Source organism: Dama dama, chromosome 33 (genome assembly GCF_033118175.1).
Source record: "Dama dama isolate Ldn47 chromosome 33, ASM3311817v1, whole genome shotgun sequence".
NCBI lineage: Eukaryota > Metazoa > Chordata > Mammalia > Artiodactyla > Cervidae > Dama > Dama dama.
Genome location: NC_083713.1, coordinates 57,556,147 through 57,583,348, shown reverse-complemented (window position 1 = coordinate 57,583,348; position 27,202 = coordinate 57,556,147). Strand labels below are relative to the sequence as shown.

Genomic DNA, 27,202 nt, shown 5'->3' with positions numbered 1-27,202 from the left:
TAATGACAAAAGACTGACCTCAACAAAGTAAAATTGGGAGAGTAAGGAATATATGGAAATCATGTAGAGATGCTAAATGAGGAATAGGAAGATAGTTCCTGTAAAGCTGGATGACAGGAAGAGGTTTCTCTAAATTATATAGATAATTCATACATTACATTTGAGTCCCATAAAATATTAAAATGACTGTCCTATAAAATTCTAAAAATGTCTTAAAAACATTAATTCATTAGTTACATTCTCTCATCAAGAATGTTATATACACATATGCACACAAACCAAATATAATCTCTGGTATTTGAGAAAATAAAATTCACCAAATATAATTAGATAGACATTCATAAAGATATAATTTTCCCATTAGAAGAAAATAAAATTAGTAAGTTTAATACTGAAAATTATTTTCCATTAATTTTAATAAACATTTATGATAAACATTATAAAGGAATATACTGAATGTTCCATGATTAGAAGCTAATAATCATAATATTCATGCTGTACATGCTAAGCAGTTAATTGCTTCTTTGACTTTTGGGGTTTTGGATGATATAGCTGCACTTGTTTTTGAATAAAAACTCTAGGAAAATGTAATTGCTACATGCAATCACCACTCTAATTTCTCTACTACTCCAAATGATACCTGTTTCCACTAAACTATTTAAAAAAAAAATGTTGTACTTACTTTCAACAATTACTTGTCTGTCTTCCCAGTTATCTTTAATAAGCTGTATATTTCCAAAGTGTGCATCACTGTAGAAGATTCGATTGGTACCTTTTCTTTGATTATAGTCAAAAGCCAGGGCTATGACATTCTTGAAATAACGTGGATTTTCATATGGCCTTATTGGTGAATTTAAGTTGGTTTCATCAGAAAGATGTATACTTTTTAATATTGTTCTCCCTGAATACAGCAAATAGCCTTCATGCCTTAGGCATGTAACTCCATCTTCTGCCAAATATCCATGGGCACAAGCACAAGTTCTCCAGGAATTTCCTCGATAAAGACAGAGCTGCTGACATCCCCCATTGTCCTTGGCACAAACATTGGTCCCTAGAGAGAAGAAAAAAATACATACACACATGTTTGTGCCTTTTCTTTTGTTTTCCATATAGTTTTTTCTTAGAAACATGTTAGAAAAATAACATTGAATATTCTGGGTTATTTTATTCTTAATTTTAGACTGGTCAGTAAAAAATTCAAACACTATAAAGTACTGTTTTGTATTTTTTTTAGTCACTCCACTTTAAAACCTTAGATTTATTATTTCACATTCTTCTGCTTCCCTGACCATCCAAAGAGAATTATTAAAAGTTAACCTTAATCTGTTAGTTAAGTACATAACTTTTTTGAAACTTGATACTGAGATTACAATAGGTTTCAAATACTGTAATCTTTGGAGCAAGTAACTAATTCACTTAAAACAAGAACTGAATTCACCAAGAAAAACAAAGAAGCACTACCTGTGTCTATGAAGTATATAAGCTATCAAAGAAATCTATGGTTCCAATGTGCCTGACATCCTAAGTATACTGGGCATAAGTTTTTTACTCCAGTTTTAAGTGAACATGTTATATGCTATTAAGATTTCTATGTTAAACTAATTCCCCTCTATGAATCCATCATCCTCTTCAAAACAATTAATGTTATATACCTTTCTTTGATGTCAAGAAAATTATAATTTACTCTAATGGATGCTTAAAATGAATATTATCTTAGTGGAAGTGATATTAAAAAATATCTAAGTCACTGTCATACCACTTTAAAAACATATTTTAAAGAAATGATGACTATGGACACATTTCACACTAATAGCAACCTTCCGGAGCCATCATCACTTTATATATTAAATATAATCTGACATGAAGACAACCTTTTGCTCCAAGTAATGCAGCATGTTTAGTCAGTTCTTAATAAAATGGAAAAAAAAAAAACAAAAACATTTTGGCTGCTTTTTGCTAATATCCTAACTGTGCTTTGTATACTTAGGTTAACTATATGTATTTATCAAATGTTTCTACATTGCTTAGTCTAAACCTGTACTGAAGACAGGCCAAGTATATAACATGTCCATATACATGCACTGTCTACGCAAAAATATCTGTCCATGAATGATTATAAATTAATTTCATTAGGCTAGCATATGATTTTTGTTAGAAATTAGAGGATAAAAAAAAGAGGGTCTTGAGGTTTGGGACTTATGAAAATTAATACCTAAGTTAAGTTTGATAAATAAATGTTAAAAAAATAAGAGAAAAAAATAACATAAAATGTATTGATAATAGAAGAGCACTGACCTTTCTCTCTTACTCGGTTAAAGATTTTAACCTCCTTCAGGTTGACTCCAAGGCCCGTTCTCATGGTGACCGTCTCTGTGGCATCACTCTTGTGGCCCCTTCTGATGGAACCATTGGCATATGCTCTGCCAAGAAGTCAAACATACATGATCAACAATCTTTAACTAATTCAAACCAAACCGGTTGTTTAAGCTGAAGATAACAGATGGCCCAGCCGAAGGGAAAGAAACCAACATTAGTCTGTGACATTGAAAGGGTTGAGCCTGGAATAGCAAGAGCAACTGCCTTTTTATTGTGGAAATTACATGGTTTTGTGAGCTTTTTTTTGTGACCTTGCTAAGAAATGGCTAATCCTACAAGGGTAAAGCAACTGACACTAAAATAACATTTTGAGACTCAAATACTTATGAAAAAATAAATTACCTGTCAGACCAGTAGATGTAAGCCCCAAAGACTGCAACTGAAAACATATCCACATTGCTCCCTGACAGCACCATCTCACGATTCCCACCAGTCTCAAGGTCAATTCTTTCTATCTTGTCTGTTCGAGCATCACACCAGTACAATTTATTTTCCTAAGATCGATTGAAAAGTAATATTATAAGCTGTTTTTTATTAAGTGTTTTACAAAGAAAATAAGAGAACACTAAAAATGGAGTAAAGCAAGTTTGCACTTAATGCAGTTTAAACGCTTAAGACATCCAACAGACCTCAAAGTCAATGGAGATACCATTTGGCCATGCTATTCCTATGCTCACGAGGACAACCTTCTCTGAGCCATCTAAGCGAGCCTTTCCAATGCAGGGCATCTGTCCCCATTCAGTCCAGAACAAGTAGCTGAAATGAAATTGTAGATAAACTCAGGTAAACACAAAAATGTATATTATTAATAAAAGCAGCAATAACATTTATACTAACAACAAAAAAATGTCTTTTATAAATATATGTATGTATTTGTTTTCAATAAAATGATTTTTATAGTAAAAAATTGGCTATTCATAGAAATTACTAGGAAGAATTTCCAAAATAACACACTACTCCCTACCTGAAATGCCTTCTACGTGTTTAATTTGCTCCTGTTTTTGATATCACAAACATCATTTCCTTCAAGAAGCCTTCTATGTTCTGATTTTTCCACCATACACTCTACTTCATTGCATGAATTAGAGTGGCAAATTTACACTTGTATTTCTTTACAATTTTACTTTTTATTCATATATTTGGGTGCCATTAGACATTAAGCACAACGAGGACAGAGATCTTTATTATTCACTATTATACCTACAGCACTAGGTAATTTATGAATGCATACACAAATGCAGTATAACTTTCAATTCTGTCCACTTAGATTGCTAAATGGCTAACTATTCTAGTTTGAATTACATAAATTATCTTGTGACGCCATTTTAAAGCATGAATTTATACAAAGCAAACCTTATTTTAGTAATCTTGTAATACGGAAGGACTGTGGAAGAAACTAAAATATAGAAAGAAAATCCAGACAGAATACATAGAAATAGAACATGTCAATAAATAAAATGTTAAAACACAGAAGGTACATAATCCATGTTTTCTTTCACCTATTCTTTCAACAAAAATAATATTTATATTACAATACAGAAATTCATGCTTTCAGTTAAACCAGATCTAGTCTTCTGAAGTTATGCCCGGTGAAGCTTTATTCAGCTGTCAGATAGTAGCAATGACTGAAGTCTAGAAAAATATGGCAATCGTTGACTCATTCAAGCAAAAGGGTGTGTACTCCGCGCATATTTGAATACATATATATAAGCAATCATACACAGGAAGAGAAGGTGAGATTGCATATAGAAAAGATCTATGTTCACATTTTGTATTTCTCCATGAAGATGCTAAACTATATAAAAATATGTGTATTTTCTTTATACATATTGTTTTGATTTATCTTAAAAGTTGATTATTTTTTCCCCCTGAGAATGGTGTATAAAATAAATGCATTGGACTTTTACAACCAAATTGAGCTATGGCTGGAATCCCAAGTATATTAATCCTGAAGAAACGTTCATTCATATTTACAAGCTCTATAAATCAAAAAGGGAAAACTTTGTAGCAAAAAATCCAACTATTAATATTTTACTGATTAGATCTAGGGTGAAGCAGGCATGATAATACCTATACTTGTATTAAAATGATGAATTTTAAGTCTTTAAGGGACATTGCATTAAAATTATTAAAAATAAATATTTTAACTGACAGGTAAATGTGTTGCATTATTTAACTTTTCAAGGAGAAATTTTAGCATTATTAATGACATTAAAATGACTAGTCAGTTGTTTGTTAAGATGGGAAAAATGTTATACTATGAAGGAAGCATTTTAGGCGCCAAGACAGACGTGCTTATTTATTCAATATGTTTCTTGTCATATACTTTTAATATACTCCAGAGTTAAAATATGGAAAGAAATGAGTATAATATACATTTTATTTAATAGTAATCTGCTTTCAAATGTACTAAATGACTAATAAAAATATTATATCGAGTGGGTAGGTCAAATCAGCCATTTAACATATTAAAACTCACAACGATAGAAACTGCAATTCAGAGTTAATGATCATAGTCACATGGCTGATAAGGGAATTGCACACAGGCTTGATTAACCTAGGTCTGTACTTTCTTCTCTATGTTGTCTCAAAAAATACAAATATAATACAGTAATCATATCAAATGTTATTTTCCCCCAGGTATAAATAGAGCAAAGATTTCCATACTTAAAACACAAAACAAAATATGAAAAAAGTCTTAGTCTTAAAAATAAGTCTCTTCTTCTTTATCCCTTGTTCCCTCCTATTATTTTAAATTTGCAATACTTCCATGCAGGAGGCTTAGATGAATGGCAACAAAATTAGCAATAAAAAAATATTCATAATAAAACTGTCTTGAATACAGAGTTTATTCAATTTTCAGTAGTAATTTGGCAAACTGTTACAATATAGCCAAATAAGACAAAACTGACTGCAGGCATCACTTTTGTGGTTAAAATATTTATCAGCTTAATAAAACTAAAAGATTCTACACCCACCAAATTTAAGCAACATTTGTATGAATGTCAGGCAAATAACAACTTATTTGCTCATTAAACTGAAATGGAGAGTAAAAAATTAACACCTTGAAAACCTTTGGGAATGATAAACCAAATGTAGAGAAAGAACGCTACTTACAAAACTGAAGGGAGAAACTTATGAATAATTTAAGAGAGTAATTTACATATATGTGCTTGATATATTTTTAATGAATATAGATTTTTCATATCTAAATGTGATATCTAGCAATGGGAAGAAATGAAAATTGTTTTAACTGGTTTTTGAGACTCCATGGAAATTAAGATTCAGTGATAGCATTTCAAATTGATATCATCCCCATATGAGTTCAGTTCTGCTGTAGTGAAGTGTTTGTTGGTTCATATGATACAAACAAGAAAATTGCCTTTAGAGTATTAACTTGGCGATCTAGCCCTGAAAATACTTTTCAAAGGCCATCCCAGATCCAGAAATGTTTAAAATTGTCAAAATCAAATACTGCATTTTAAAAAAGACATTTCTCTGGATAATAATTTGTTTTACAGTGAAAATACCCTCATTCACAGAAGCTTACAGTTACAGAATTTAAAAACAGATTTTTTTAAAAAGACATTCAAAAGTGGTTTGAAATATTATAGAAATACTATTAATATCAGAAATCATCATAATACAAATATCCCTATTGTCTTAATTAGACATAGAAGTTCTTGACAGGAATATGTGCAAAGAATATATATTACAAGTTAACTTCCAATTAACTTTTGATATTTCAATAATAGGTAAAAGACTATTGGGTAGAGTTGAGTCCCCAAAAGTTTTTTAATTTATAATTGTAATGACCACAGAATTAGTTTACACACAGGTGTGTTAATAACAGAAAACAAATGTTTTTACATAACAATTAGATTCTGCTGAAAAATATACTTTCAAGGTCCTATAAATGTCTTTGAATAGTTTCAAAAAACATTTTGGGGGAAATAAGGCTAACAGGAAAACTAAACTCCAAATTGGGTGGAGAAAGAATAAAGGAGTATGAGTAAGAGAAGAATGAACATGTTTAAATTGTTACAGACATAGTATTAAATGTGATTCTTATATTTAAATATATGAAAAACAGTGAAAAGCCATTAATTTGAATCAATCATTTTCTTTTAAGGTTCTTTGACTCTTTCCCTGGAGCATAGATCTGGGTTGCCATTTTTACAATAAATTTGCTACTTCCTCTATTCCTATCCTTTCCCTAAGAGAATATAATATAGATACTTTATCAGATATGCTGGAGAAAACCTGAAATAGTCAAAAATTGCCATGCTGGTACAAAAATTAATATCACATAATTCCCTTACATAGGCAATAGGTTGAAAAGAGAATCAAGAATGTCACTCTGTTCTCTGCTAGAGTGGAGTTAGTAACATTGTGTTAGTTTATCTGTAAAATGTAAGAAAGACAAAAGCCCTATAGAGTTTTATATACCAGGAATAGTAACTGAGCAATTTCACTAGAATCAGTTAAAACACATACTAATTGAATACCTCATAGGCCGATATAGCTGTCTCTAACTTCATGCCAAAGCACAGGCAAAATAATACAGTATTGTCAAAGTTTGAATACATTTCATGAATATGTGAATTGACATCCTTCATCCCCTATGAGGAATATGGTATATTCCTCTATTCCTGAGAGGGATTCTTCACATTCCTTTTGTCTTCATGTGTGTGCAATTTTTGTTTTGACAAAGAATTACATGCCAATCCCAAATCACTTTTCAAGTCATGATGTATTACTATTTCTTAGAGGCTCCTGAAAGTATGAAAAGAATGCAGCCACAGATACTGGAACACTATGCTCAAAGAAAGAGAGACTAGAGAGAATATAACCTTGAATACTACTTCCTAATTTTTTTATAGTGGTTTGGTAGATGATTCTCAAAAGTATTCTTTCATTGCAGTCATGCACTCATTCAACAAGTATTAAATAGGTATCTATTAAGTGCCAGGAACTGATAATGAGATGAATTGGACTCAGTGACCCTTATGAAGGTCACTGTTTAATGGCAGACACAAATGGATAAATAAAGAATTACCTGAGAAAAATGCTAACAGCAATGCTTAAAACTTGCTAGTTTTAAGTCTCTATAAGTCATGAAAGTAGGGGCTTCAACACAAAAACTGTGCAAGTGCTATGGTGAGAGAAGTTTTAATCCCCATAAACAACTTCAGAGGTGAACTTTCTAAGCAAAGATACGGGGCATCTTGGTTGTTGTCTCTGTTTCAACTTAAGAAATATTTTTATTATTTCTTAATATTGAAGACCTGTTTCTTCAGGTGTTGTTCTGTTATTTTTTATCATTAAGTTTTACATTAGATTCCTTCTTGACTTTTCAAGGAAATCCAACCAGTCCACCCTAAAGGAAATCAGTCCTGAATATTCATTGGAAGGACTGTTGCTGAAGCTGAAACTCCAATCCTTTGACTACCTAATGTGAAGAACTGACTCATTTGAAAGGACCCTGGTCCTGGGAAAGATTGAAGGCCAGGGGAGAAGGAGACAACAGAGGGTAAGATGGTTGGATGACATCACCAACTCAACGGACATGAGTTTGAGTAAACTCTGGGAGTTAGTGATGGACAGGGAAGCTTGGTGTGCTGCAGTCAATGGGGTCACAAAGAGTCGGACACAACTGAGCAACTGAACTGAACTGAACTGACTTTGTACTATCAAGTAATTATGTAAAACAATTATGTGTGTGCCCAGCCAACAGTGGAGAAATATGGAGAAAAAATCTTTAGAAAGAAACATTCCATTGCATCTGTAATTCCATAACATGTTAGGTTTATATTTAATTCCTTATTTTATGTATCTATTTATACCCTGCCGTATTTCCCATGCTTTCATTTTAATAAATATGTACATACACATGTATAAACATATTAGTTTGTATTTATATGATTAACAGTTGTTTTCCTAAGTGAATGGTCCATTTTTTTATTTCCTTTTGGTTTTCTCAATTTATAACACTTGATGTTTCCCTATAATGTATGCATTTTCCTATGAAATATTTAACACAGACTCCAAGAGCCTAGACTTCTAGTGCTCATGAGTTGATTTGGAATTCTTAAAATATTATACAGAAAATTTTAATTGGTTTCATGACCCCCAAACAATTTTATATATCAGTCATATCAACCTGCTCTGGATATCCCATGTCAAAACAAACTGAGGAAATTTCTATAAGCAAACAGAGAAACATCTTAAACTTCTCTTTTACCCTTTACTGCATTTTTACTGGTTGGATCTCTTAAGAAATTAGGAACAAGGTCCTATACTTTTGTGCAACTATCGCTGGTCTCCATTCAACATGGCTTTGGTGGCCTGGCCCAGGACCTCCTTCTTAGAAAAGGAAGTGCCACGACCATTCTGGGCTTCCTTTCTCCTTCACTAGCTTGTACCTGCAATGAAAGCAGAGGGCATCTTCATCACTTCTGGCCCTTCATTTTTCTTTTCAGTGGGAGAGGTAAGATCTAAGATTTGTGTTTAGAGGTGAAGAAATGAGAAACACATAGGAAAAAAACCCAGGTAAGACATAACTATCTTTGAAAGAAGAGTGATTGCAGTAGAATTTTGGAGAAAATTCCTAAAGGAAAATAAAACACAGTAGTTTTCTTTCATTTGTCCTTATAATTTGTTAATATGCCTCTCTCAGAGTCTTGTATTAATAGAAATAGGTGGCTGTGATTTGGGGAATTATTGTGGTATTTCTGAGTTACTTAACCATCATGGTATATTAATATTATGAACTAGCACCCTGATTCCATCATTATTTCTATTGTTTCTAATAAATCAAAGTTAATTCCTTCTTTTTTATATGTCACCTTGACTTCAGATACAAAATATGCTTTAGGAGATGGTGTTAAGCTATGCGATACTTTTGCTATTTCAAAGATGTTAAACTGTCATTCAAGACCTTCTATATATTATTGAACATATTCCAAATGCACAGACACACACACACACACACATATACACATACATGTAATCAATCAAAGACCATTTAACAGGTGTACTTGTTGAACACCAAGATACTGCACAAAGCTGGATCTTTGCCATGGAAAGAAACACTTTTCAGAAAGTTATTTATTCTCATAGAGATATAAAGCTAAATTAAGAGGGGCAATGTAGATCCTAGAGCCTAAAAGGGGAAAAAAAACTAGAGTATTTGAGCTTCATTTAGAGATCATACATCATGGAAGATTAACCAGCTTTTTTGATATCATACTGTGACTTTCTATACCTCTTTTGTTGTTGTTGTTGTAGGTAGAAAAATACTTTTTAGCATAAAGAGATTACATTTTAATTTTTTAAAGAGTGAGGCCTTACCAAATAAAAAGGGAGTCAGTGGAGGAGAGAAACTGATTTTTCAAGCTGAACTAAATTCATATACACTTTCTATTTTGCATTTGGCTACACTTTAAAAGACCTCTAGTCTCCGTTGTTCAAAATCAGGCTTCCTGCCCCACCTTTTAAGGAATACTTATATTTTGGATTCAGCTGATTTACTCCGTTATGGTTCACATTTTCCTTTGGCAAGGCCACCTGCCACTTTTTAACTTTAGGTAGAATATTTAAATGCTGTTCTTCATTCCTATGATATGAATTTTGAAATTTATATGTCTATGTAATATTACCTGGAAATTGGTGTTTGAGTAACTTTTACACAGAATGGTCATTGATAAGCCCTTTTCCCACCCCTCTAAACTCATCAGTAAGCATATAGATAAGGTACTGGAAGACACTTTTGACTAATATTTCCAAGCAGTAATAAACATTTCCTGAAAATAAACATAATAAGCTTTTGCACTACAAAGGAAACTATAAGTAAGGTGAAAAGACAGCCCTCAGATTGGGAGAAAATAATAGCAAATGAAGAAACAGACAAAGGATTAATCTCAAAAATATACAAGCAACTCCTGAAGCTCAATTCCAGAAAAATAAATGACCCAATCAAAAAATGGGCCAAAGAACTAAACAGACATTTCTCCAAAGAAGACATACAGATGGCTAACAAACACATGAAAAGATGCTCAACATCACTCATTATTAGAGAAATGCAAATCAAAACCACAATGAGGTACCATTACACGCCAGTCAGGATGGCTGCTATCCAAAAGTCTACAAGCAATAAATGCTGGAGAGGGTGTGGAGAAAAGGGAACCCTCTTACACTGTTGGTGGGAATGCAAACTAGTACAGCCGCTATGGAAAACAGTGTGGAGATTTCTTAAAAAACTGGAAATAGAACTGCCATATGACCCAGCAATCCCACTTCTGGGCATACACACTGAGGAAACCAGATCTGAAAGAGACACGTGCACCCCAATGTTCATCGCAGCACTGTTTATAATAGCCAGGACATGGAAGCAACCTAGATGCCCATCAGCAGATGAATGGATAAGGAAGCTGTGGTACATATACACCATGGAATATTACTCAGCCATTAAAAGAATTCATTTGAACCAGTCCTAATGAGATGGATGAAGCTGGAGCCCATTATACAGAGTGAAGTAAGCCAGAAAGATAAAGAACATTACAGCATACTGACACATGTATATGGAATTTAGAAAGGTGATAACGATAACCCTATATGCAGAACAGAAAAAGAGACACAGAAACACAAAACAGACTTTTGAACTTTGTGGGAGAATGTGAGGGTGGGATATTTCAAAAGAACAGCATGTATGCTATCTATGGTGAAACAGATCACCAGCCCAGGTGGGATGCACAAGACAAGTGCTCTGGCCTGGTGCACTGGGAAGACCCAGAGGAATCGGGTGGAGAGGGAGGTGGGAGGGGGGATCGGGATTGGGAATACATGTAAATCCATGGCTGATTCATATCAATGTATGACAAAACCCACTGGAAAAAAATAAAAATAAAAATAATAAAAATAAATAAATAAATAAAAAGGTATATCAAGTCAATTTTGAATCCTGAAAAATATACAGTAATACTGAAGAAAAGTTTTTAAGAAGTGAAGATAGAGAAATAATATTTAAAATAGTTTTACATGTCAAAGATTTCTTTTTTTGAGGGATGAAATGTGAATCTTGTGGGGAGGGGAGACTGAAAATTAATAAATCAAAGTGTTTACTGAGATCCACTGGCCAACTCAGCTCTGAGCTCAGAGTCACAGTGGAGAGAAGTGGAAAACCTGAGACAGCTGGTGATAAGGAATGGCAAGATTTACAGACAGGTGGAAATAGTTGATGAAAACCTATGGAAGGTCTAAAGTAAGTTTCAATCTTGTCACGACAAAAGAACCATGATAACACAAAAAGACACAATGGTTAGGACAGAAAGTAGATGAAAAATAGATGTAGTAGATGAAATAGTTTTAGTGAAAGCTGGATGTCACTGAAACAAAAATAAATCATTTCTAAAGTAAAAAGAAATAAAAGGAATGAAGATAAAATATTGGATGTAATGCAATGATTAAAGTTAGAAACATGAAAATATATGTAAAAGATAAATATAGAATGAGAGAAAATAACATACAAAGCTTTAAATGAGTGTGCTCAGAACAGATACACAGTGCTCAAAAAAGATCAGAGAGAACAGTAAAACTCCAAGCTAAAGAAGGTAACAGAGCAAAACTCTTGAGTGGATAATCAATGGAAAAACATTAAGAAGACAAGTAGTATGAAACTTGAAAAAAAAATCTGGATTTGGCTATGGATAAATTTAGATATTCTTAGAAAGCACTAAAGCTGAAAACTCATTTCTGAAATTCAATGATGAGATATTTATTTCTAAGAATTAGAGAAGTAAATATGCAGAGAGAAATAGGGCAGCATTTTTCTTTTCAAATAAGAGGGGTCTGAACCTAGTTGAAAGCAAAGGGAAAATATTCATTGTAAGTTAAAGATGACAGAATGGAAGAGTAACTGTAATGAGATGCCCAAAGAAATGGATGCCATTGGGTCTAAAATAAAAGTGAAGTAGACTTAAGTAAGGGGAAAAAAAAAAAAAAAAAACTTTCTCTGAGGTTACATGCACTATTTCAAAACATTCACATTATGAATTTGTATATTTCATTTTCCCTTACCATCAAATAGTCACTCTAATACATTTAAACACCAAATCCATTTAACTGCTTTACTAATAGCTGACAATTTTGCCATCTTCTCTCTCCAAGATGACATACTTAGAGACCTTATGACTCATGTTGTTGATCCTGTGAAAATCCCAGCTCATGCTTCCTCATCTTTTCTGTTTCAGGGACCTACATCTCTCTTTTGCCTCAACCTTACATTACTCTAATTTCCTGTTCTTGGTTTCCTTCCATTTCATCACTAATTTCTAGACCTCATCTCCTGATTAGCAACTCATGGTTATTCCTTTATAATTGCCAACTTTGATTATGTTATCACCTGCTCCCTTTTGGGGTTATTTTTCCCATCATTTTTCTACTGCTAAGTTACCAAGCACTATTATTCAAGGTCATATAAATACCCCATTAGATTCTAGAAGTTCATTCAGCTGGACACATGTTGCTTGGAATCCTTTTTACTCATATTCTATTTGTCACCATAACTTCAGCAAATCTACCTATTCACTTATAGCCACTAATTCTATGCATATCATCTATGACTTTCCCCAATTTCACTAATTTTAACCTCTAGAATAGATTCTATTGGCATATTCTTACTGCTGAAGCTGAAGCTCCAATATTTTGTCCACCTGATATGAAGAATCAACTCACTGGAAAAGACCCTGATGTTGGGAAAAATTGAAGGCAGGAGAAGAAGGGGACGACAGAGGATGAGATGGTTGGGTGGCATCACCAACTCAATGGACATGAGTTTGAGCAAACTCTGAGAGATGGTGAAGGACAGGGAAGCCCGGCATGCTGCAGTCCATGAGGTTGCAAAGAGTCAGACACAACTGAGTGACCGAACAACAACTGGCATACTCTGTCCCCTTCATTCACTCCATTGCCAAAAATAGAAGAGAACTTTCCCTAATATAATCTTCCTATTTAAATTTACCTCACTTAATCTTCCCAATAACCAAAAACGATATAGCATTTGAGATAAAGATACTTCAAAAATATCAAAGGTAGGAAATGTCCACACTGACCTTCCAAACTGTAGTGGACACCATTGGTGCTGCATTTAGACACCCTCTGATCCTGTTTGCGATTTCTATGCACTCCAGGGCCCAGCTTCTGTGTCCTTTTCCTTTTAGTAACTCATATAGGCAACATTTTTCAGAGGAAAGCTACTAGAATCTTCTTTTACAAGTGGTGCTGAGAGCAAGAAATCTTGGTAATATATATCTCCCCAGGGTTGCCCTATCCAGTGAATAACTGGCTGGGAGTTTGAAGTCAAGTTCCCTTGCTAAGTGAGGTTTACCTTCCAAAACTTTCCAAGAATCACAGTTGAAACTTTGTTTGGCCCCTTTCTTATCTGACTCCTACCTGACTTGAATTTTCATTCCAGGATCTGTTTTCAGAGATATCTGATTTAAGATTCAAATCTTGACCATCTGCTATCCTCCGTTCTTCCTATTCCACCCTATTGCTTCTTCCTTTCCAAGGTTACTGCTAAACTCCTTGGAATATGTCTCCTCTTTACAAACATTTTCTTCGAACCCTCAGCTTATGAATATGTGCAATACCCCCCTGGTCCCATACTATGAAAAACCTTTCTTTATACCCTACTATCTTCTCAACAAACTCCAGTTTTTATTCTTTTCCTTCATTGTCCAAGTTTCTATCACTGTAGTCTAAATATTCTGGCTCTATTTTCTAATTATCTTTCACTTATTAATTCTTTATATTTGGCTTCTGCTCTTATCAATTTCCTGAAATTCATAACAATTAAAAATGTCATCCCTCTCACCAATTACATGTCCTGTCTTCTGCTTTTATGTCTCTCAATCTCCTTCTTGCATGTACATTTGAAGCGCTTCCTAAAACTCTCTTCTCTTGATTTCTATGACAGTGATTTTTCTGAGTACTTGAAATGGCTTCTTTCTCTGCATTTCTTTTGCCTTATTGCTAATTTTCTTTTTGCTCCTCATAATCATTTTAGCCCCTATTTGTAAACATTCTTCATTTGTGTCATTAGACTTCTTTTCCTGTAGTCTTCCTTGGATAATTTCATCCACTACCATTTTTTATTGCAGAACCTGAACTCTGTTGGAATAAGTAGGAATGACTATATTTATCCAACTCTTGCTTCTATTTATGCTCTACTAACTACCTCTTCTCCAGAATTTGCTATCTCAGGAAGAATCCAAGACTTCCAAGACAATTCTAGTTAAAAAAAAAAAAAAAAGAATGATATGAAGATTAATTCTCATACATAAAAGACCAGATCTTTCTAAGACCAAACTTATAGCTCATATCTATTTTAAAATCTTCTTCTCTCTTTCCAGCTTTGATCTGACTCCTCCTGGCTTAAGAACTTGCAGGAAAATAGTCACACAAATTTTCTATTTTCAACTTTTATATTTATTTTAATTTCCCACTTATATATTGGTCTCTGGTGGTCTCTCTTTCTTGATCTGAGAACAGAGAAAAAATCCTTCCTCTTCCTCCATAATATCCTTCCTGGAAGGATAAAGAACCGTTCCTAAGAATTTCTTAAAAAATGCAACAACTTCAACGTACTTCTGATCTCTGCTTATGTGGATTCTCTGGGGTCATGGGGAAGGCTTACTAGAGAGGATCCAGGACCAGTTTGTGTTTCACTTGGTAAACTGGGGATGGAGTCATCACAATATTTTCAAAATGTGGGGAATCCAATTGCCAATTTTATGGCCCCAACTTATCTTCTACCTACATTAACTACTTTTCCCTACATGCCCTTTAAATACTTTTGCTCATGGCAATGGCCTTTGCTTTGCCACTACTAATTTTTTATTTTATTTCTTATTCATATAATATATTTCTACTCCATCTCAGAAACATTCCTTCTTCATGTCTCCTCAATAAAGTGTCTGCTAATCATCACCACAGCTGCTACTACCCTCACTTTTCCTACCTACACCGGTCATAAGCTATCTCTGTTTTCTGAAAATTTAATGTAGTTTTTATAATAGTTGTATAAAAATTTTCACTTTAACATGAAATTTAGGTATCAGATTTAAGCTTGAGCTATAGCAATATAGTATTTTGGTGCTTCCATATTAGTTCTACTTTACATTGTGTTACTCACTTTTTTAACAAAATTTTGTACTTGTTTAAAAGTTTAAACAGAAAACTCATTGTGAACAATAGCTACACCTTATTTGTATCATCATACTTTACAGTGTCTACTGGTATCTTTCACATCATCTATCACCCTGTTTTGTCAGCATGTTCTGAATTAAAGGCTGAGAAGGAGATGGAGACATCCTGACATGACCTTTTTGGCTGGGCATAGCACTTAAACTGACAAAATAGTGAAGTATATGCAGAGATTTTTGCCTGATGTCTTCAACCATTCTGAAGAGAAATAGATATAGTTATATGCTAAGATGACTGTACAAAATATACTTAGCAAAAGAAGGTCTAGTATAACAGCTTGAGGGCAAAACTTGGCCTCAAAAGAAATGCAAGAGAAAACTAAAGATTGATAAGTTAGCAGCAAGAGGCATGTTAAATTGAACTACATTAATCAGTAATAGACCAGGCACAAGAAGTTCTCTAGAATAAAGTGAAGCACTGGACTTATTATAAATATGATGGGAAGAAATTATTCAAACAAATCCATTTCCTGTGTATCTATAAAATTTCATAACATTCAAATTATATTTGTTCCTACCTTCAAAATAATTACATATAGTCCAACAATTGATCAGGTTTATTTTTTTCCATTGAGGGTATACTGATTCACTGCTTTATTATAAAGTATAAATGAAAAAGAGATTTTAAAAATGTCATTGCAATAGTCAGTGTTAATCATTCAGTCATGTCTGATTCTTGGTGATGCTATGGACTGTAGCTCACCAGGATCCTCTGTCTGAGGAATTCTCCAGGCAAGAATACTGGAGTGGGTTGCCATTCCCTTCTCCAGGGGATCCTCCTGACCTAGGGATTGAACCAGAGTCTCCTGCATTGCAGGCAGATTCCTTATCATCTGAGCCACCATCACACTGGAAGAGGAAATTTTGTATTCAAGTTTACAGATGTGATGTGGACACACTAAATTGACTCATGTGTTTTATTCTTGGAACTAAACAAAATTATACCTTCCCTCAACATTCTTAATGTGTACTGGCAAGTGCCCATGAACATGCAGCTCTAGGCAGGAGAATGCACAGGGCAAGTCGGACTCAACTCAAATATTTTCTAAAACATCTAGCTTTTCCAGCATTTTCTCATTATTGTTTGTTCTCTCTTTCACTTATAGTTCTAGTCTTAAAATTTTTATTATAACTTTTTGCTAAATCTGTTAAGCCTGTTTTCTTATATGATTGATATTTTTGGTTATTAGTTTCTGTAATACTTATATGTGTATATGTAACAGGTAGCACACATACATACATACATATATAATGCAGCATAATCTTTGAAATTTAGAAAATATAACTCTCCCATATGTCATGTTAATGACAGAGTAATATACTTTAATTGTGGAATCAGTTTCCTTTTCTGTAAAATGGAGGAAATAGTGCCCCTCTGGGCTTCCCTGTTGACTCAATGGTAAAGAATCTGCCTGCCAATGCAGGAGACTTGGGTTCAATCCCTGAGTCAGGAAGATACTCTGGAGAAGAAAACGGTGTGCATGCGTGTTGCGCAGTTGCTCAGTCGTGTCCTACTCTTTGAAACACTATGGACTGTAGTCCACCAGGCTCCTCTGTCCATGGGATTCTCTAGGCAAGAATGCTGGAGTGGGTTGCCACGCCCTCCTCCAGGGGATGCTCCAGACCCAGGGATCAAACCCGTGTCTCCTGCAATGTAGGTGGATTCTTTACCCATGAGCCAACTGGGTAGCCCAGGAAATGGCAACCCTTTTCATATTCTTGCCTGTGAAATCCCATGGTCAGAAGAGCCTAGTGGGCTACAGTCCATCAGGTATAACAGAGTCAGACATGATTTAGTAATTAAAAGGCAACAAAAACACTTTAAGAAGTTTGTTATAAACTTTTAAACAGTGAAAGAGGACTCACTGGTGAATTCTGAGCAAAGAAGTTACTGCCACTTACATTTGAGAAGGATCATTAGACTGTGACATGAAGAATAGACTGTAGGAATACAAGGATAGAAGATGGTAATCCACAATCCTGAAATGTTGGCAAGAGTGATTATACTCAGACTAGGGTGGAAACAATGAAAACTGGGAGAAGTAGGTAAAGCATAAATGTATTTTGAAGCCAAAGGTAACAGGATTTCTGGTATACTGAACATAGGATATGTGAGAGAGATACCAAAAATGTCATATTGTCTCTTTGAAATTCATCTCAAGATTTTCCCCTAGCAACAGAAACTCAGTTTATTTCATTGAAACTATTAATAGAAACTCAGATTGTAGAATTTTAATTAGACTGTAGATTTTGGTTGTCCAAATGGAAAAATGGAACTTTCAATAAGACAGGTAGACATACTTATCTGTAACTTAAGAAGAAGAAGAAAAAAAGCTTGGGATGAACATGTAGATATAACAATTATAAATACAGAAATAGAAACTGAAGCTTTAGAAATACTGAAGAACAAGGTTGGCTATCAGATGGTTACTTCATTCACCAAAAAAAAAAAAAAAAACCAACAAAAAAACTGACTTCCAAACACGTAAACAGTTTTAGGGAAGAACTTTAAATGAATAATCTAGAAAAGCACTGGTGTACGCGTTTGGATTTACACACACATTAAAGAACTGCATAAGGACTTCCCTGGTGGTCCATTGGTTAAGAACCACCTTCCAATGCAGAGGACAAGGGTTCGATCCCTGATCTGGAAAGATTCCACATACCTTGGAGCAACTAAACCCATGCGCCATACCTACTGAAGCCCAGGCACCCTAGAGTCCCTGCAATTAGAAGCCCACCAGACCGCAAGTAGAGAGTAGTCCCCACTTGCCTCAACTAAAGAAAGTCTGCAGGTAGCAATGAAGACTCAGTGCAGCCATAAATAAATAAATACACATAATAAATGTAAGCCCATCAAATATGTACTGAAATGCACATGACAAAGTGAAAACAAACTTTCAGGTAAGATAATAAAATTTGTTTCAGACATTATGATTAAAAATAAATATTAATATCAACGTACAGATTTTTCTTTTAATGAAACTTTAGAAAAGTCACCTAAAATTCCCAAATATATGTAAATGTTAAACTTACCCTTTTTCTGGGTGCAAAGCTATAGATCTTGGTTGATCCAGGCCTTGGGAAATAACTACAAAACGAAAAGAGCCATTGAGTCTTGCAACTTCAATTAAGTTGAAACCATGATCTGTCCAATATATGTTACCTAGAAGAAATACAGAAATGCTTATAATATAATTGTGAGAAAAATTATTTATTAATTACAGCTAAAATTAACTTTCTGAACATTCACATGACCTCCTATATTCTTTTTTAATAGGTGCATTAAGCAGAAAGCTATAAATAAACTAATATGTTAATATTTCTTATCTCACACATCTGTTGTTTAACCCATATAATGATACTTTTATGTGTTAAAAATAAATGGAAACTTCTCTCACCTGAAAAAGAGTTCTATTTTCACTTTCTACAGACTTCAGGCAAAAAACAACTTCTAATACTTTTTTAACAGCCTCATGGGACTCCCAGGAGAGTTGAGCAAAGTTAATACTACGTAATCTACTTCTACATAAAAACACGTATATAAAGGCTCAAAAATATTAGAAAGAGTGAAACCAAAAGCAAAAGAGACCATTTATCCCTGTGGCTAGAAGTACAAATAAACAAACAAACAAAAACCTGTGATGGCTCAGAAACAGAATTTTTATGAAGCATGTTGAGCTCCTAACAATATAGGCTTAAAACAAAAACAGAAAGCCATGGATTTTACCAGCAATCCAGTCAATAGCTATTCCTTCCACTCTTCCCAAGCCATTGGTAATGATATCTTCTTTCCAAGTTTGATCTCTTTTAGCTCGGCTAATTTTATTGAAGCCCATATCTGTCCAGTAGATGGTATCATTTTCTATTGATAAAGCAAACAGACAAACATACATACACTATAAAATGTATTGATATATGTACTTGTTTTTATTCAGTCACTAAGTTGTATCCAACTCTTTGAACACGGACTGAAGCAAGCCAGACTTCCCTGTCCTTCACTATCTCCCAGAGTTTGGTCAAACTCATGTCCATCGAGGTGGTGATGCCATCAAACCATTTAACCCTCTGTTGCCCCCTTCTCCTCCTGCCCTCAACCTTTTCTAGCATCAGGGATATGTGTATTAGGAGCACATTGCATCAACATTTTGAGCATTATCATCCTGGGTATACCAGAGTATAAGTGCTCTTCATTAAAATTTACTAATAAAAATGGTAAGAAAGATTAAAACCACATGAGAAAACCTAGTCAAATACGTTTTTTAAAGCATTTTTAACATATAAGTGCAAATAGTCTATTACATCCTTTCTATTTTTTTTCATTTTCCTATTCATTTAAACTCATAAATACTTATCTCTCATGAATTTACAATTTTGATATCATACTATATTATTTTGAACCACAGTGTTTCTCATAATATCTGTTCTAATGTCTTATAATAAGAATACTACTGGGTATAATAAACAAAGTCTCAAAGTAGAGAGAGAATGGAAAGAAACAGGACACTTCAATTATGTCAAGGGTATTTTAAACATAAGGTCATTAAAAATGTATAAAGCCTTAAAAGTACCTTATTATCCAATTATTCTTTCTGAGGTACTAGTTTCCCAAATGTCAACTACAAACCCTTTGCATTCTTTTTCAAACTCTCATTGTAAAAATGGGCTTAAGGACACTTGAAGAATGGCTCTGTGCTATCATAGAGTCTTTAAATAACAGTGCTTTTTGAATATTTGAATGAAAAATGTGTCTGAAGACTATAAATGAAATATATGTGCATGCATATGCATAAAGGGTAGCAATTATAGATCAATGATATTAAATACAGCCACCAGAAAGACACTGGGGACAAATCATTAAATAATAAATTTGCTACCAACTAAGTAAGTTTTTGTGTTGTGACCTACATGGCTAATGAAGAACAAATCCTTTAAGACCAATATAATTTCCATCTGGCATAGTGACAGGCTATGGAAATAAAGAAAAAGCAATTAGTATAAAAAAGCCACTTATCAGTAAGTTTGGGGGTTCTGCTTCAAATGAAATATGGTCTAAATTCTATTACCTATCTGGGGAAAATTTCCAAACAGCCCCTGTTTGGAACAGTGGTTTAGTCAGATACATGCTTGAATCAGAGCAGAAATTTTCATATACATATCTGGAAAGTAAGGACTTGTTTCATCTTTCCCATTTTGTCAAAGTATCCATTGATATGTTATCATGTTTGAAGGAATGAACTGATCAACAAAAATAAGCACTACTTTTGAATAAATACTTAAGTGTTATATGAAGAGCCCCACTCTCTCCTGCAAACTTTAGACCCATATAGCCAGTTACTTATTTTGTATCTCCACTGGAATATAAGAAAAGGTAATCTTGACTGTGAAAGCCAAATTTTGGGTTTCTACCTAAAACATGCTTCTCTTGCAGTCTTCTACATGGCAGCTCCCCTTGCCATGGTGGTGTGATGAAGGGCACCTGCATCCTTTGTTTCTGGGGTTAAAAACCTCATACTGTCCTTAATAGTTTTTGCTCACACTTCATATCTAATTCATCACCAACTACTCTCATCTTCAATCTATTACCAAATATTTTAGCTCTTTTTATTCTTTAAAATCATATCCCTCATCTCACCATTTTCACACTAATTAGAATGTAATCCAAGTCATCATTACCTCCTACCTGAAGTACTGCAAAAGACTCTAACTTAAGTCCAGCTTCCACTTTTGCCTCAGGTCTCCCTTTCCTTATGAGCCTTTTCTCCATTGAGGGTCCGCTGTCACCTTATTCAAATTCAGTAAAATAACTTCTCTACTCTTCATTCAGTGTTCTAATCATTTTCCATCTCATTCAAGGTAAAAGTAAAGTTCCTTCCCAAGACCTTCCTTCATGATCCACCCACACCCTTCAACTCTCTCTCACCTATTATCCTTTCACTCTCCCCCCTTTAGTAACGAGAACTTCCTTTCCCTAAAACAAACCAAATACTGTTCAGTCTAAATTTCTTTCCATCACTTTTTCTTCTGCTTGGGATGTTCTTTCCCTAGCTACTTGCATGGCTCTGTCTTAGCTCAAATATTTCCCTTCTTACTCAAACTTGCCCTGACTACTCTATAGAAATTATTTCCTTGTCATGCTCCATTTCCCTTACAGACCTATTTTTCTCCACAGCATATATTACTGTCAAGCACATTAGATACTTACTGGTTTGTTTGTTTAGTATCTGTCTTGTCTCACAGAAATATAATCCCTTTGAGGGCTGGGACTTAATTTGTTCACTGTCCCTGGCACCTAGAAGAGTACCTAGTACATACTAAGGTCAGAGTAAATATCTGATGAACAGAGGAATTAATGTGATGTGTAATACAAAGACTGGTTGAAAGGAGACACAAGTAAAGGAGACAAAGCTTGTACATGAGAAACTTTATAAAGTAATTAAGGAACAGAGGGTATGCACATTGAAAAATCACTAACAGTTGATAATAGTATAGCATGAACAGCATATTAGTAGTAAAGATAAGAGGCTTTTACAAAAATTTTTTGGCCACACCACATGTGGGATCTTAGGTCCCTCACCAGGGATCAAACCTATGCCCCCTGCATAGGAACTGCTGAGTCTTAACCACCAAACTGCCAGGAAGTCCTAAAAAAAGTGTTTTTATGAGTTCAAAGAAGACATTGACAACAATCTTCACAGGTATTAGAATAAAAAAGACACTAAATATGTAGTTGACCCTTACTTTTTCCTATTATTCTCTAATAGCTTTGCCAGCCCTGCAAAATTTTATTCAGTATAACCGCAAAACATTCTTTCACACATATACCATATTATTTTGCATATGCTTATTATTATATTGACTTGAAACTGCATCTCTGCATTTCTTCTTGGAAATTGTCTGAGATATGTGATAGGTAGGGACTGTAATTGACTCAGTATTTACCAAAACAGTTACATGTGCAGTAGATACCTCATGAATATTCAATATATGAATAATAGATTAATTTGTAACCCTGAGACCATCTCTAAATGCTCAAATCTGCTGGATTAGAGCACTGAATAACTGAGATATTTTCTTATATTCTTTTATGCTGTATATTTGGGATATTAGTAAGCAAATCGATCATGTAGTGATGTTATAAGGAGGACGAAGAGGATGAGAATACCAGACCACCTGATCTGCCTCTTGAGAAACCTACATACAGGTCAGGAAGCAACAGTTAGAACTGGACGTGGAACAGCAGACTGGTTCCAAATAGGAAAAGGAGTATGTCAAGGTTGTATATTGTCACCCTGCTTATTTAACTTATATGCAGAGTACATCATGAGAAATGCTGGGCTGGAAGAAGCACAAGCTGGAATCAAGATTGCCAGGAGAAATATCAATAACCTCAGATATGCAGATGACACCACCTTTATGGCAGAAAGTGAAGAGGAACTAAAAAGCCTCTTGATGAAAATGAAAGAGGAGAGTGAAAGTTGGCTTAAAGCTCAACATTCAGAAAACTAAGATCATGGCATCTGGTCCCATCACTTCATGGGAAATAGATGGGGAAACAGGAGAAACAGAGGCTGACTTTATTTCTCTGGGCTCCAAAATCACTGCAGATGGTAATTGCATCCACAAAATTAAAAGATACTTACTCTTTGGAGGGAAAGTTATGAACAACCTAGATAGCATATTAAAAAGCAGAGACATTACTTTGCCAGCAAAGGTCTGTCTAGTCAAGGCTATGGTTTTTCCAGGAGTCATGTATGGATGTGAGAGTTGGACTGTGAAGAAAGCTGAGCTCTAAAGAATTAATGCTTTTGAACTGTGGTCTTAGAGAAGACTCTTGAGAGTCCCTTGGACTGCAAGAAGATCCAAATAGTCCATCCTAAAGGAGATCAATCCTGGGTGTTCGTTGGAAGGACTGATGCTGAAGCTGAAACTCTAATACTTTGGCCACCTCATGCAAAGAGCTGACCCATTGGAAAAGACCCTGATGCTGAGAGGGATTGGGGCAGGAGGAGAAGGGGACGCCAGAGGATGAGATGGCTGGATGGCATCTCCGACTCGATGGACATGAGTTTGAGTAAACTCTGGGAATTGGTGATAGAGAGGGAGACCTGGCATGCTGTGATTCATGGGGTCGCAAAGAGTCAGACATGACTGAGCGACTGAACTGAACTTATCTGAACTAAGAGGACAGAAGATTTTAGTCACTCATTCACATCCAACTCTCCTTTCCTTATATTAACATATATGTTGTATACCTCTATACTCTAAGTGGAGTAATTTCACTAAGATATAAGAATATGTATCCTAATACCCAGGAATATAACTAAATAAACATAAGTTGTGTCTAGAATGTTTTAATTAGTAATAGAATCAGGCAGAAAGATGACAAAATCTTATGACAAACTTGAAAGATATAAAGTGGAAATACATATAAAGATAGAAAAGGATGAAAGACTATCATAACTGCACTCTGATACTTATTCTAAAATATGATTTTTTAACTCTAATTATGTCCACTCAACAAATACTTACATAATAATAAATGCTAAGCATCCATGTAGGCATAGAAGTACAGTGGTGAACACATAGAGTTTACTCCTGAAATCATAGATTTAACTTCTGGAACTGACTTTAAAATTAGCTATCCTGTGACATATAACTGGAGAAGGCAATGGCAACCCACTCCAGTGTTCTTGCCTGGAGAATCCCAGGGACGGCGGAGCCTGATGGGCTGCCGTCAATGGGGTCTCACAGAGTCGGACACGACTGACGCGACTTAGTAGCAGCAGCAGCAGCATGACATATAACAATAAGTAAAGTATAATATAACTGTAAAACTGGAAAGTAAAATTTGTAATTTAAGGTAATAACAATTATAGTTAGTGGTCTATTTTCTAATGACTAATTAACACTATTGGTCACCTGTCATGAACACACTAGACTTCATGTTATATTCTCATCCAGTCTTTTAACAGACATACAGTGTCATTTCTGTTGGGTACATAAACACAGGTAGAATTGTTGAGTCATAGGATGACTTTAGTAAGTAGGGCTTGCTTTAATATGCATTAATTATCTGAAATAATTTTCCCCCAAATAAGAATCTACTCTATAGACTTTCTATAACTACTGTTGAGCTCCACCACCCGCTCCATATACCACTGGCTCAACCATAAGACCTCCTAGGACAGATGAACATGCAAGAAATTCTAAAAATTCTCTGATTTCCAGCAACTAGCCACCAAGCTTATCTACCTTGTTTCATAGCATTTACCTTATTGAATAAAAGACAAGTGACTAGAGTAGTATGTTTAGTTGAATAAGTCAGACATAGAAAAACAAATACTCAATATTAAAATCACTGACACATGAAATCTAAAACAAACAAATGTATATAATTAAACAGAAACAGACTCACGGATATAGAAAACAAACTAGTGGTTACCAGCTGGGGAGAAGTCGGTGGGGAAGGGCAAGTAGGGGTTTGGGATTAAGAGAAACTACTATGTGTAAAATACATTAAGTAACAAAGATATATTTACAGCATAGGGAAATATAGCCATTATTTTGTAATAACTTTAAATGGAGTATGATTTATGGAAAAATTGAATCACTATGCTATATACCTGAAACTAACATAATATTGTAAATCAACTATATGTCAATGAAAATAAATAAATATGTGTAAATATATGGGCATGGCTATATTTCAATAAAATTTTATTTACAAAAAATTTACTTAAGGACATTAGATACTAAAATTTACAACTTTGATGAGCTCAGTTTACCTACCCAATTTTTTTTTGTTTCCATTCTGTTGGTCCCATTATACTCTATCCTATACACTGAAAGTAAGGAGGATTGTGCTCAATCCCCAAAGTTAACTTACGGCAAATTCTATAAAATGTATATCCTGGGGCTGCCCTGGTAGCTCAGTGGTAAAGAATTTACCTGCCAACACAGGAGACACAGGTCCGAGAAGATACCATGTGCTGCAGAGCAAATCAACTTGTGGGTCACAACTACTGAATCTGTGCTCTAGAATCTGGGAGCCACAACTACTGAGCCCACGTACCGCAACTACTGAAGCCCCCATGCCCCAGAACCTCATGTTCTGCAGTCAGAGAACCCCACACACCGCCACGAGAGAGTAGCCCCTGCTTACTGCAACTAGAGAAAAGCCCATGGAGCAACAAAGACCCAGCACAGCCAAAAAAGAGATAAATAAATAACAACAACAACAACAAATGTGTTCTGGTTTCCTGATAAACTTCAGGCTTGGGTTCTAGAGAATTTTTTACCTGTGGCTATTCAACAATTTTCACCAGCTACACTCTTTATTATCTTACAGAGAAAGCTGTCAGGACTTTGTTGTTACTTTTTTAGCTTTTGTTGTTATATACAAACAAGATTTGGCTGTATGGAGCCAATACAATTCTTGGTATCAATGCTTATACTGAACCTGTGCTGTAACTGACTATTGGAATCAAAATGAACAATGTTCCTCGCTCCAAACACCAACTCTTGCTTGGACTTTATTTGCTACCACTTTCATATGAGCTGGTTGCAGACACATTTCAAATTTAAAAATCAAATATAAGCATTCTCCATGTGTTTGTTAGCTTTTAAATTAAAAACAATTTTTTTTTTTTTTGCTACTTATCAGCAGTGACCTTAATAGATACACCCAGAAACAAATTGTTTCTACATTTGCAAAGGCTGCTGTAAGGCCACACAATCCATTAATTCCTTTAGTTTAAGTAAAACAATGGTCTCCAAACTGATTTTTATTCTAAAACTTTGACAGATACGACAGTTCCCTCTAACTCAAACTCTGGTCTTTTATTCTTTCAATAACCACTTTCTCTTATTTTTGTAAGAAGAGACTTTATACTATTACTCCTGCGTTTTCCAGTCATCCTGTGTCTCAACGTAGTATTTTGTTTCTCTTCTGTGTCATTTCAGTCCAGATTCAGGACTCAGTTTTTTCCCTTAATCCATGTCTTAGTGGCTCAGATGGTAAAGTGTCTGCAATGCAGGAGACCCGGGTTCAAACCCTGGGTTGGGAAGACCCCCTGGAGAAGGAAATGCCAGTCCTCTCCAGTACTCTTGCCTGGAAAATCCCATGGATGGAGAAGCCTGGTGGGTTACAGTCCATGGGGTTGCAAACAGTCATACAAGACTGAGCGACTTCACTTTCATTTTCACTTTCACATCTTACTCTCTCACCTACATTTATACACAGAACTCTACATACAAATTTGCAATGCAGACAGTGCAATAGAATTCACAGAAGAATGAGATACAAAAATTTATTATCACCACATAAAAACTTCAAGCTGAAAATTAAATGTCTTTATTCCAAAAGGTGTCCTAGCTATGCCCACCACAGGATTTGTTTTCCCAGTGGCAGCTTCATATTGGGCCCCAGACATGTCTTATCCTTGGCTTCTCCTCTTGTCTCAGTTTATCATTCCCTCCTCTTTCTGATTAGCCACTTTTCAGAAAGAAACCATCTCTAATCACTGCCCCTTTTCTCAGCAATAGGTCTGCCTTTAAAT

At 34.7% G+C, this 27,202-nt stretch overlaps 1 protein-coding gene across 1 annotated transcript in view; it reads right to left on the bottom strand.

Annotated features, from left to right (window-relative positions):
* Positions 1 to 27,202, bottom strand: part of LRP1B (LDL receptor related protein 1B) — a 1,867,078-nt gene that overhangs the window by 552,724 nt on the left and 1,287,152 nt on the right. Inside the window, exons 36-41 of the mRNA XM_061135390.1 lie at positions 19,372 to 19,506; positions 18,678 to 18,807; positions 3,006 to 3,132; positions 2,719 to 2,870; positions 2,296 to 2,420; positions 683 to 1,051 (exon numbers count right to left, since the gene is read on the bottom strand). Of these exons, the coding sequence (XP_060991373.1) occupies positions 683 to 1,051; positions 2,296 to 2,420; positions 2,719 to 2,870; positions 3,006 to 3,132; positions 18,678 to 18,807; positions 19,372 to 19,506 (1,038 nt within the window). The remainder of the gene's footprint in view (positions 1 to 682; positions 1,052 to 2,295; positions 2,421 to 2,718; positions 2,871 to 3,005; positions 3,133 to 18,677; positions 18,808 to 19,371; positions 19,507 to 27,202) is intronic.